This window comes from Phodopus roborovskii, unplaced genomic scaffold (assembly GCF_943737965.1).
Source record: "Phodopus roborovskii unplaced genomic scaffold, PHOROB, whole genome shotgun sequence".
NCBI classification, from domain to species: domain Eukaryota; kingdom Metazoa; phylum Chordata; class Mammalia; order Rodentia; family Cricetidae; genus Phodopus; species Phodopus roborovskii.
In genome coordinates this window covers 2,664,572-2,677,836 of record NW_026126417.1, presented here as the reverse complement: position 1 = coordinate 2,677,836, position 13,265 = coordinate 2,664,572, and the positions used below count along the sequence as shown (strand labels likewise).

Below are 13,265 nucleotides of genomic sequence, written 5' to 3'. Positions count from 1 at the left end.
AAAGAAAGAAAGGGAAAGGAAAGCAAAGCAAAACCAAGCCAAGCCAAGCCCAGGGCAAGATGGTTTCAGCACAGAATTCTACCAGACTTTCAAAGTAGAGTTAAGGCCAATATTCCTTAAATTAATCCAGAAAATAGAAACAGAAGGAACAGTGCCCAATTCATTTCACGAGATCATGGTTACTCTCATACCCAAACCATATAAAGACCGAACAAAGAAAGAGAATGATGAAATAATTTCCCTTATGAACATAGATACAAAAATATTCAATAAAATATTTACAAACCAAATCCAAAAGATTATCCACTATGATCAAGTAGGCTTCATACCCGAGATGCAGGGATAGTACAATACAGGAAAATCAGTAAATGTAATCCACTATATAAACAAACTGAAATAGATCATCTCATTAGATGCAGAAAAGGCCTTTGACAAAATCCAACATCTCTTCATGATAAAAGTCCTGCAGAGATTAGGGATACAAGGGACATACCTAAACATAATATAGGGAAATTACAACAAGCCTATAGCCAACATCAGATTAAATGGAGAGAAACAAAAAACCCTGGATAGCTAAAAGAATCCTGAATTATAAAAGAACTTCTGGAGGTATGACTATCCCTAATTTTATGTTGACTAAAGAGCTATTTATAATAATAAGAATAGCATGATATTGGCATAAAAACTAATACGTGTATGGATGGAGTAGAATTGAAATCCCAGACATAAATCCACACACCTCTTGGATACCTGTTTTTTGATAACACTGGGGGAAATAAAGACCACATCTTCTACAAATGATCCTGGCCAAGCTGCATTTTTGCATGTAGAATATAAATAGATACATATTTATCACCCTGCACAATGCTCAAGTCCAAGTGGATCAAAGACCTAAACATAGAACTAGATGCACTGAACCTGACAGGAGGGAATATGGGAAACAGCCTTGAACACATTGGCACAGAATACTTTCTGAACAGAACACCAATAGCACGGACACTGAGACTGACAATTAATAAATGGGATCTCATGAAACCGAAAAGCTTCTGTAAGGTAAAGTACACTGTCCATCAGACAAAGAGGCAACTTATAGAATGGGAAAAAGTCTTTTACTAAATCTGCATCCAACAGCTGACTAACACCCAAAATATATAAAGAACTCAAGAAACTAAATACTAACAAACCAAATGATACAGTTTAAAATTGGGGCATAGATCCAAACATAATTCTCAATAGAGGAATCTGAAATGACTGGGAAACACTTAAAGAAATGTTCAGTATCCTTAGCCACCAAGGGAATATAAATCAAAACTACTTTGAGATTTCATCTTACGCCTTTCCAAATGGCTAAGTTCAATAATACAAGTCACAGCTCATGCTGGAGAGGACATGGAGCAAGGGATACACTCCTCCATTGCATATGGGAGTGCAAACTTGTACAGACACTATGGAAATCAATATGACATTTCCTTAGAAAATTGGGAATCAATCTACCTCAAGACCCAGCTATAGCCAAAGGACACCCTATCCTACCTACCACAAGGACACTTGCTCAATTATGTGCACTGCCACTTTATTCATAATAGCCAGAAACTGGAAACAGGTTAGGTATTCCTCAACTGAAGAATGGATGAAGAAAATGTGACATTTACATAAGGGGGTATTATTTAAACTCACTGTTTAAAAAAAAAATGACTTCATAAAATTTGCATGCAAATAGGTGGAACTAGAAAAAATAATCCTGAGTGAGGTAACCAAGGCCAGAAAGACATACATGCTATGTATTTACTTATAAGTGTATATTAGCCATTAAGTAATGATAACCAAGCTACAGTCCATAGACCCAAAGAGGTTAGGCAAAGAGGGCTCTGGGGCAGAGGGGATATATGAGGAAAAAAAAAAAAAAGTCTGCATCAATCTGTATGTGATGGTTGATAACTGACAACTCTGAGGTCTTTCAGTTTATGCTGTGTATAAGACGTCCATAAACACAAAGAGAACCTGATTCTTATTTACTGAAGCTTTATTTGTAGTTGGATAGGTAGTACAGAGGCTCAAGGAAGACTTCATACTTAAAGGTGAATCAATCAGTCAATTGAGCTCACTTAGCATTTGTGGATACTTAACTAGCCAAATGCTATGTAATGTTCTGGAAGTTTAAACATGCATAAGGTGTGGTTCCCAACTGCCTGGAGCCTTTAGATTTTCAAAGAAGATAAGCATAAATGACTATCATACGATTCGAACCTAGAAAGTTCTTTGGCAATACAGGCAATGGAAAATTTGTGTCTAGAAGAACCAAGAAAAGTTCAGCTGAGCCTAAGAGAGTTTTTCCTAGGGCTTTTGATGAGTGATAGATGGAGGGTATTGATGAGGCAGCATGTAAGCAAGTGGTATGTGAGAGTGATAATGCTTGAATGCAACTTAGGGAAGTGTCTGAAAAGAATAGGCAGAGACCAAGTTTGCATGAGTAACAACTACCATGTAAAGAATTTAGTGCCTGCTGGATAAGATTACTATTCTTTCAACATGGACAATGAAGAAATACCCTCTTCAGAATTAGGGAATGCCTTAAGAAGGCCCTGGTACCATGGCGTCACATTATCTCAGCTGCTGTGTTAAATCAAAATAAAGATGAAAAACAGTTACTGTTGCCTTCTGCTTTGGCTCCCAGGAAAACCTCTTAGGGAATCTTAATGCAGTTGGTACAAGGGAAAGTCTGCAGGAATGGGCCTGATCAGTATCTTCTATAAAGCTCTACAGAGGGCTCTGATGTGGAGCAACATGAGACCCATTCCTTGGACCAATAGAAATAACGTTGAAGAAAGAAAGCAGCATGAATTAATTGAGAATGCCTTGTTGAGGGTTGTGAGTTTGAAGGGGATAGGTATGGATTAATAGACTCTTGTGGGCTCACTGTTTAAGGAAAGGAGGAAAGGAGGAAAGTTATAGAGGCACTATATCCCATTCACTTTGCTTTATTTGTAACGGGTTCTGAGACCTGGGCTTGCTGGTTCAGAAAGAGAACCAAGATCCTGGAGAAAGATTATCTTAGGCTAAGTACATGATTATCAAGCAAAATTCTGCTCTGAACTCTAGCCACAAAACCACTTCTCTGCCTCTCTAGAAATGAGCCTAGACAAAGAAGGGAAAACAGCATGTGCAGAAAAGTCGTAATGGTTTTTATTTTTAAGCTTTCCAAAAAGCCCATTTTCTGGTGTGCATGGACCTGAGATGCTTAGTATATAATATAACTAGATACATTTGAAATAATTAGGGAGAAATTGATGGGCCAAATGAGGGCCTTTCTGCTGAGACAAAGAAATTGAGTAGTGATGGACATAGATCAGTTTTTGTTTGTGGATTAGAGGGTGGGCATTAAATCTTAGTGATCAGTAGGATTTCTCATTATAACCTCAGCGTGCTGGTTTGGAGTGCCTGAGAATCCATTGTTTGTCTTCTTATTTATCCACCCCCCCATGCCAATAAATACAACCTATATAGAACCCACTTATGGAATCTACTCTGCTTAATCTACTCTTGGTAATCTTTCCTTGGGTGTTTGCTGCAAAGAAAAGGAGTCCAGAGAGGACAATATTTTCATAAAAGAGTATGGTTCTAGAAGAGGCAAGGAGTTGGAATCCATGGCACATCTTCCTTAACAAGGGTCAGGGGCCCAAAGTACACAAATGAAGAAGAAAAGCCATCAGTGCAGTGATCTGTGGTAGTTTTCCCATTCAGGTCTGTAAGTAAAAGCTAAGTGTTGAAAAGGTCTTGAGGATTAAAACACTCGAATTTGTTTGTGAGGGAAATCTTCCTGGAATCAGAGTTGGATAAATTGAAGTTTAAAACAAAACACAAAACAAGCAAATAAAACCAGGTAGATTTTTAACCACTGTCCTAATTTAAAAAGGGGGGGGGTGGGATAGCAAAAGGCTTAGGTAGAATGAGTGAAAACAAAGGACCATACCAGAAACTGAGTGAAAACAAGGGGCCCACATGGTGCACAGGCTATGCCAGACGACATAAGAGATTTCAGAGTGGCAAACTGCAGTTTGCCACTAGTGTGCTCTGTTTTAGGCTTATAGAGTCTGTGGTAGCTGCCTAAATATGCAGGGTTATTATCTAAAGAATAGGGGGAATCTCGGTCTCAAGGTACCAGCTTAGGCTTGCCATATGAATAGAGAAAACCTTATATAGAGAGTACAATGTGAGAAAAAGAATGGCAAAAAGATGCCTTTCAGATCAACTTCGGAGGAATTAAGGACAAAGGAGTCCAGGGTTGACTGGAGAGAGCAGAATGGTAGGAGGAAAAATACCTGGATGGGAAGAGTATGGGTTATAATTAGGATTCCAGGGAAGTTCAATTTCAAGACACCAGCTGCAGTCAACACAAATAGAGAAGACAGGGGAAATCCACTGAAAAATGCGACTAAGTCCCACAAGTTCTCATAGAACAGTGGACAGAAGCCAGCTGTAACTTGGCTACAAGTAAATAGTTGAGAAAGTGGACACAGCAAACATTGGTTGACAACTCTGCTGTGATGGAAAAGAGGTAGACGAGGAAAATACTGGCATCTAGAGGGTTTTAAAGGATACTTGAAGCATGAAGGATGATAGAACATTGCACTAGGAATCATGTGTAGTGAGGTTACAATATACTGGTGTGGTCATTGGTCTCTGGTGTGTCTGGCATTGCAAAAGGCAACAGCAATGGTAGTGAACTTACACAGCATTTCATTCGAAATGCTCCTCAATATCTGATTTTACAAATGGGGACTCATCTCTCCATCATGGCTGCTTTGGAAAGTGGATTCTACTATTATACCGTTTTCTTACAAGGAAACTGTGCTAGAGACATTAACCTGCCCTGTTTGTCTTCTGCCCGCTTCAGTAAGCTACACAGTAAACTCTGCTTCCAAAACAATACTTTAAAAGCACACATCTTCGGATTTGGTTGAAAGGTGGGTGCCGGGCCTATATTTATAGGTATGGCTCAGTTATCTTTTAAAATGAAATTTCTTCAGAGAATGCTTGTTTTTGCAGTTATTATATTTGTAAGAGGTTGAAGACTTAAGTCATTTCTTGACTGGTCAGTACTGAATGTCAGTACTTTGTCAATACAAAGCAATACAAAAACTTGTCTTGAAAATAGGTTTAGCGAGGAACACCAACATAGATATTTTGTAGTCACAGAAATTAAAATAAAATGTTGGTGCATAATTCCAGTAGGAATCTCAGTAGGATGTAGGAGGGGTGGAGAGAGCAATGATGGATCTAGAATGATGCTGAAGCAAAAGTAATCTTAACTATGAAATTGGATGAGACTTCAAGTTGCTTGTAGGAGAACACTTTAAAATTGAGCACACTTTTGAATTGGTAGTATATTGTTCATATTAATGGCTTCACCTTTTCCTAGTTTTATGCCTTTATCACCAGATTTTTTTTGAAAAATTCCAAGAATAAGAATTTACGAACCTCCAGTGTTATCGTTATTAACACCAATGGAAGTTTCCTGATTTACACGAAGCATCTCATTTATCACTAAAAAACAAACAAATGAAACAGGAAATGGCTCACCGATACCCCCCACTTTACACCTGAGGAAACAGGTAGGCTAAGGCCACAGACCTAGAGAGCAGCCATGTTTAGACATGGAATAGACAGAGTGAATCCAGATTTGGGCTCTTAACCCATCCACTGTACTGCTCATTTTAGTGCCCTGATCTCTCTGCTTCCATCCCAGTTTCCCCGGGGCTAGCACGTTTAAAAATGGGAAGATTATCCATCAGAAATTTTTGTTTAGGGATTGATTTGTCAGAACCAATATTGGGAATATTTGAACCTAGTAAAAAATAGTTAAAATGTATCTCAGTAAAGGCAGAAAAAAACTCTCCTTTTTATGGGCCGAGGTTACAGCAAAAAAAAAAAAAAAAAAAAAAAAAAAAAGACTTGATTAGCCATTTAGCAAGGCTCTTGAGACAGAGAGTATATGTATGACTCTTTCCTCGATTATACCCATCTTCCTTTCGAATGCTCTGCTCATTGCTGGGGTACAGAAATAGAGACAGCATCTCACTGATGTCATCTGGTGGAGCTAATACTCTGAATGAGATCCAGCAGTGAGAAATAGATCCAAACAGTGACAGTGGTCAGCTTTCATCTGGAATATTACAAAAACAAAAAAACAGCCAGGCAAAAAAAGTGTGGTCTCTTTGCCCTTCTCCTTGCCTCCTGTGCTGCAGCAGAGAGCTGATGGGGAGACTCTAAAGAACTTGGGTCAGGATGTATCGCTGGTGCACGAAAGGACTTTGGGAGCACATTCCCCATGGAGGGATACTCCCTTAGCCTACAGGCAGGAGGGAGGGCCTAGTCCCTACTCCAAATAACTTGACAGATTTTGTTGATCCCTCCTGGAAGGTATCACCCTCCCTGTGGAGTGGGAAGTAGGGATGGGAGGGTGGTCAGGGGGCATGGGAGGAAGGGAAAGAGGGAGGGAGGGAGAGAGAGGAGGAAGGGAGTGAGAGGGAACTGGGATAAATATGTAAAATAATAAAAAGAAAGAAAGGAAGAAAGAAAGAAAGAAAGAAAGAAAGAAAGAAAGAAAGAAAGGAAGAAAGAATGAATTTGGGTAATAGTGCCCCACACCAGCACAAGCTCTGGACGGCCTCCCCCACACCCACACTTCTCTTTTTCTCAGTCCACACCAAAAGCTATAGAAGATACATTCAAGCTTGTCCAAACCTCTATTAAATTAATTTCCTCTGCATTGGATATTAAAATTGAGTAGAAGTTCTTAAGTAGAAGATTTGCTCTAAACTTTTAACTCATGGCAGTAATCTCCCATAAGCTCAGACAGGATGGTGTTACCTAATAGCCCCTAGATGTTTAGTTGTCTGGAAAATTCTGACATGAAGATTTATAACTTTTTGGATTCTTGAACAAATGTCTCCATTTCTCTGCATTGTGTTGGCTGTTCTTTAAGACAGTGGGACCTAACCTGTGGGTCATGACCCCTTTGACAAATCTCTATCCAAAAATATTTACATTGCAATTCATAACAGTAGCCAAATTATGAAATTGCAACTAATTTTATTGTTGGGTGTCAATACAACATGAAGAATTTTATTAAAGGGTCGCAGCATTAGGAAAGCTGAGAAACACTGCTTTAAAGGACACATTCACATATTCATGGTACTATTGAATGCCTGTTAGGTGTTTGTTATCATTAAACCCTTACTTTCCCACTGAATTTTTTTTTCCTTGCAGGCTCAGTTTGAACTTAAGACATTTCATATCCGGGGTGAGCATGCATTAATAACAGCAAGACTTGAAGAAACCATTGAAAATCTCAAGCAACAGTTAGACCACCGCTGGGGAGGAAGATGTGAAGAGATGAGAGATGCATGCATCTCCACTGATGACGACTGTCCCCCAAAGGCCTTCAGAAATGTGTGCATCCAGACAGACAGAGAGACATTCCTCAAGCCCTGTGAAAGTGAAAGCAAGACAACTAGAAGCAACCAGATAGTACCCAAGAAGTTGAATATCTCATTAACCCAGCTCTCTCCCACAAAAGACAGCAAAGACATCCATGCACCGCTTCAGACAGTGGAGGGCATCTCATCTAGTCAACAGAAGATATCGCCTCCACCTCCCACACCACCTCTTCCTCCCCCTCCCATTCCTCCCCCTCCACCTCTCCCCACTGGACTTGGACCTTTGGCACCAGCACCACCCATATCACCTGTGAGTGCTGGGCCACCACCACCACCTCCTCCACCTCCTCCACCACCACCCCTGCCTCCAAGTGCTGGGCCTCCCCCACCTCCTCCCCCACCACCACTTCCCAATGTCCTGGCTCTTCCCAACAGTGGAGGCCTTCCTCCTCCTCCTCCTCCTCCCCCGGGACTTGCACCCCCACCTCCTCCTCCCGGACTGTCCTTTGGACTCAGCTCTTCTAGCCAGTGTCCTCGTAAACCAGCCATTGAGCCCAGCTGTCCTATGAAGCCTTTGTATTGGACTAGAATACAAATAAGTGATAAGAGGTAAGCTCTTCTTTAACTCATTCTAGGTAACAAATTCACAGTATTCTTCCCAAGTGGTGTTTTATCATTGACAGTTCAATATTTACATTGGGTAACACCCATTCTTAAATATAATGTGTGTGAATGTCTTGATTCACAAGCTTAGAGTACCTGGGCGAGATAGTTTTGGCTAGGTCCTCTGGGAGAAAGAATGTGTTGAGTATCAGATTCCTCTTCTAGGTAATTTTTCCATTTTGTTTACAAGAGTCCAGGTCTAGGGCCATCTCTTAACACCGCTGTATTAGTCGAGTAATTATAAATAAATTGGAGCAGTGTCTGCACTATTGGCTCACTAAGGATATCTACAATATGTTTTATGATACCCTTTCTTAGTTTTTGATAACCAGCCTTGTGGTCTAGTATTGATCTTTTTTTTTTTTTATTACTGTGATAAATACCTGAGAAAAATGTGAAAGAATCTCTTTTGGTTTATGGTCTCAGAGATTCCAGTTTATCATGACATTGAAAGTGTGGCACAGTGGGCTGGCTCATGTCCTGGCTGGGAAGGAAAGAAACAGAATGCACTAGAAGCTTTCTCCTTTTATTCCATCTGGGACACGAGCCTGTGGGATGATGTATTCATATTCATGGCTGATCTTCCCACCCTTGGTTAATTCTTTCTGGAAATGTCCCTGTAGATACAGTCAAAGATATGCTTCACTAATCTCTAGGGGCTTCTTGTTAAATCTGGATATTTAGCAGTTAGTATACTTTTCATTTTGTTATAAAAATACTGAGATGGCTGAGTTATTCATTGTTTAGATCAGAAGAGAGTCTCTGTTCATAAGACTTCTTTTTACAGCTGTATTCCTTATTGACCTCCGGAGAAAGTACTGTGTGTGAAGACCTAGTGTGGAGAGCACTTTCTATTTGTATATTTATTGAGCTGGGCCTATAAGGCAGAAAGTCATGATGGCTTGGAAACCTCCATCCACACAAGTTAGAGTTAGATTTATTGCTTCATTTCTGAATCTCTCAGAAGGACAATGAGATGGTGACTTGTTTCTTGACCACTTTCTAGTTTTGAAATTTGTTTGCAAAGAATGTATGATAATAATAAGACTACATTTTTAAAGCTTATTCCTTAATTCAAAATGCTGGTAGTAAATTTCTAAGCTTTTGTTAAATTTTGCTTTGGGAAGGCAAGATAACTAAACAAAATAGCATATAGCTCACACAAACTATTTAAAAAAAAAATTGGAAACCACTTTAAGAGCAGGGGAAAATACCACCAAACCAAGCATGTGATGAACAAAGTTGATGATGTATTTCATATTGTCCCCAGTCCTCTTGCCAAAAAAAGAAGGGTCAAGAGTTTACTTGTGGAAATTTCTAGATTCTAGCTGTATTTATTTAATGCTGATAAAAGTGCTTTATAATTTCCCAAATGAATGGTTAAAAAAAAAAAAAAAAGATGATCCTAAAATAGTTCCCAACACTAACACTAATGTGTTAGTATCCCGTTTCTCATTTGAGATTTAGATATTTCCTAAGAGATGATTTCCTAGAATATTTGAGTTGAGTTTCTTTATTAGAGCTCTCAACTCATTGTGCAGTCACTCTCAAGTGATGAATCCCACCTGTGAGCCCTGAACTAGCCTGTTCTGACAGCACATGTAACTGTCTCACACCTATTTCTCACTTGCATGCCTTCATTTCATCCCCCCAAGAGACCTCATGAACAACCAGTGCTATAGACAGCATCATAAACCTCATGCTGGGAGGCCAGGCCCTTCATCCACTGTTCAAGGAAGGGTAAATGAGAATTGGGGGAGATCATTGATTTTTTTTTTCCCCTCTTTTTTACTTTTCCTCACTTTTTTACTTTTTTTTTTTTTTTAATGGAAAACAGTCAAATGCTCAAGCTTTCATTAGTTACATTGGTTGAGCTGGTTCTGCAAACACCATAAATCTAGTGCTTCACTTTGAAATCAAATGAAAAGTAGATGAACAGGACATTAGGAGTGACTAACTTGGTGGATGTGTCAGCCTTGTCACCTCTGTGATGTATTAAGATCACAACACGGCATTGCCTGGCAATGTAACACATTCGGGTTCTTTCATCATGGGTCCCTTAAAAAAAAAAAAAGTTATACCTCTGAGTACAACTGCTTTGAGTATAAAAATCTTTTTTGTTTTTGTTTTTGTTTTTGGTACCAGATCATTTACTAGTATAACAAATATGCTTATTGTATGTAAAGTAGATTATATAGTATGTTATATGAAGGTAGCTTTACTCTTAGTTTTAATTGAAACAAAGTATATATGGATCATGCATGCCATGCTCATGTATTTGAAAAATCAATATAGAAGAAATTTACTTTTTCTTTAGGTGACATTAATAGTAACTTGAGAAAGCATTTCAATTCCACCAGTGTGAAGAAAGCAAATGACACATCCCCTATAGAGAGGTCCACACACCCCAGCACTTGGAAGTAGCTCTGACATACTTTTGTTTCTGGCAGCTGCTTGTTCACTGCTTCATAACAGACTATTTCTGGAAAATAAAACACAAATTCCCCATGGATGCTTTAGTTGGAATCCCCATGGGGGGGGCTGGTGCATGGCAAAATATTATGGTTTTGTGTGGCAGCGTTGGCTCTGGTGGGATACTCTAATTCCAGTGCGTCAGATGAGGGGCTGACACACTGAAGTCTCCGCACTGATATGATCTGACTCGATCTTGAAAACTATCTTTAAAATCCTCAAAGGGGGCATATCTTTACCTTGATGTTGCGTTTGCAATCCTTTGAAGAATGACTTTGGGCCTGTGAAATGGCTCTAGGATGCTTGCAGCCAAGCCTGGTGACTCGGGTGGTGGAAGGAGAGAGCCAGAACTGTCCTCTGACCTGCACATGTGTGCCACGGCATGTGTATCCTTTCCCCACAAACTTATCTTCCCATACATGCATATGCACATGATGAATAAAAAAATATGATACATTTTTAAAAAAAGAATAACTTGCCCTTGTATAGAATTGATTATCCCTTCTGCCTCCCTGTAATGCTATTTTTGCCTGCTGGAGATTCCACAGCTGAGAGAGGAGCACTTTACCCAAACCTCACCCACAAGAATTCTAGTCCTAAGGGCCTTCTCCAGAGCTTTTGTACTGAAATAATGTCCATCATACTTTTTGGATATTTGCATGAAGATGTAGGTTAAAATATCCTGTTACATATTTTGACTTCTAAAATGTGTGACATGAAAAGCTCTTGTCTGGGCTTTACCAGGTTTTACATTTTTGAAAAGGTACATTAGAGAAAGATTTCATCACATTATACTATTTGATGCTTTCTCTTTCAAGCCAAAATGCCACACCAACTTTATGGGACTCCTTAGAAGAACCTCATATTAGGGACACCAGTGAATTTGAATATTTATTCTCCAAAGACACAACTCAACAGAAGAAAAAACCCCTGTCAGAGACCTACGAGAAGAAGAACAAAGTCAAAAAGGTACTGTGCAATCACCATTGTAATCATAGCCACATCCTGTTGGTTGGTGTTCTCTCCCCAGAAAATGATCTAAGTCTTGGATAGCAAAAGGATCCAGTTAGTTTAAGAAACCTGGGCTTGCTCTTTTGGTTTTATCTTCTGAATGATTAAATTTTATTCTATTATTTGTCTTAATTAGGCTTAATTTTGCTGTGATGAAACACCATGACCAAAGAAACTTGCAGAGGAAAGGGTTTATTAGGCTATGTTTTCTTGTCATTGTTCATCATTAAAGGAAGTTGGGACAGGAACTCAAACAGGAGTGAAGAGCTGATGCTGAGGTCATGGGGGAGTGTTGCTTACAAGTTTGCCCCTCATGGCTTGCTTTGCCTGCTTTCTTCTAGAACCTAGGACTCCACCCACAATGAGCTGGTCCCTCCTACATGGATCACTAATTAAGAATATGCCCTACAGAGTTGCTTGCAGCCCAATTGGTCATATAGAGGCATTTTCTCAATTGAAGTTCTCTTCTATCCAATGACCCTAGCTTGTGTCAAGTTGACATAAAACTAGCCAGCACAACTATAGTCATTAATTCTATTGGGGGAAAAAAAAGGTATTTAAATTGCTATTAGTGAAAGTAGTTTGTATTCCATCTGAAAAATAGATCTCATAGGACTGTGATAATTGCTCAGTTGGTAAAGTGCCTTGCCACTAAATGTCAGGACCTGAGTATAATCCCCAGGGGTCAAAAAAGCCAGGTGTAGAATGAGTGCCTTTACTATTGTCCATGGAGAGACTGAGATAAGAGGATTCCTGGGGCTTGCTAACTAGCCAATATAGCAAACTCTGGGTTCAGTGAGAGACCCTGTCTCAAAAAATAAGATGTAGAGTAATTGAAGAAGACACCCATCATCAGCCTCTGGCTTCCAAATGCATGTGTACACAGGTTTAGGTGTATGTATGTATACATGCAAGTATGTCTCATTCACAAATTCATTCATAGAACCAATTTATTAGACTATGGTACAGGGCAGTGTTCTAAGTCTGTGCTAGAATGTGTTAACATGTAGCCATTTAAATAATAACAATTAAACAAAATGGAATGTTCAGGCCTTTACACTAGCTATTATTCTTGAGAAGCTACTAAATATGGTAACATTGTTAAGTTCTATTGGACAGCTCTTTATAAATATTAGCAATGTGTGCGAGGAAAGAAACCAACCCTAAAATGGTTGTTTCCCTGTGGAGTTTAACATTCATTAATACTAGCAAACCTTGGCAATCCTACAGTAGAGCAAAGCAAGAGGATCTGCATAGGCAAGGTATAGTAGAGTCTGCAGTTTTAAATGGGGTTTTCAAGGCAAGTCCCATTGGGAAAATGACTTCTGTGTAAAAGCATGAGGATTTCAAAACTAACAGCCACTAGCCATCTGTAGAACAAGTTTAGCATCATCAAGCAATCAGGTATGAACCCCAATCTGAGCTAAACATTGTGACCCAAGGTGCCAGTCCTTGCTCTCTCTAATCCCTTAGCTGTGGCACAAGATAACATCTGTTGTGGTTTAGGAAGTCCCCCAAAGGCCCATTTGGTAAAGCTTTATTCCTGGGGTGGTACTACTAGAACCTTTAGAATACAGCGCCAGTAGAAGATCCTTAAATCACTGGAGACTTACTAGTCTTACCTCACTTCCAGCTCATGATATAGGCTCATGATATAGTTGGGTCTGCTATGGTCTCCTG

At 39.5% G+C, this 13,265-nt stretch overlaps 1 protein-coding gene across 3 annotated transcripts in view; it reads left to right on the top strand.

The window, feature by feature from the left end:
* The window catches only part of Fmn1 (formin 1), a 281,305-nt gene that overhangs the window by 102,622 nt on the left and 165,418 nt on the right, over nt 1–13,265 (top strand). For all 3 annotated transcript variants that reach the window (XM_051183776.1, XM_051183777.1, XM_051183775.1), the window contains 2 exons: nt 7,270–8,048; nt 11,393–11,543. In XM_051183776.1, the coding sequence (XP_051039733.1) occupies nt 7,270–8,048; nt 11,393–11,543 (930 nt within the window). The remainder of the gene's footprint in view (nt 1–7,269; nt 8,049–11,392; nt 11,544–13,265) is intronic.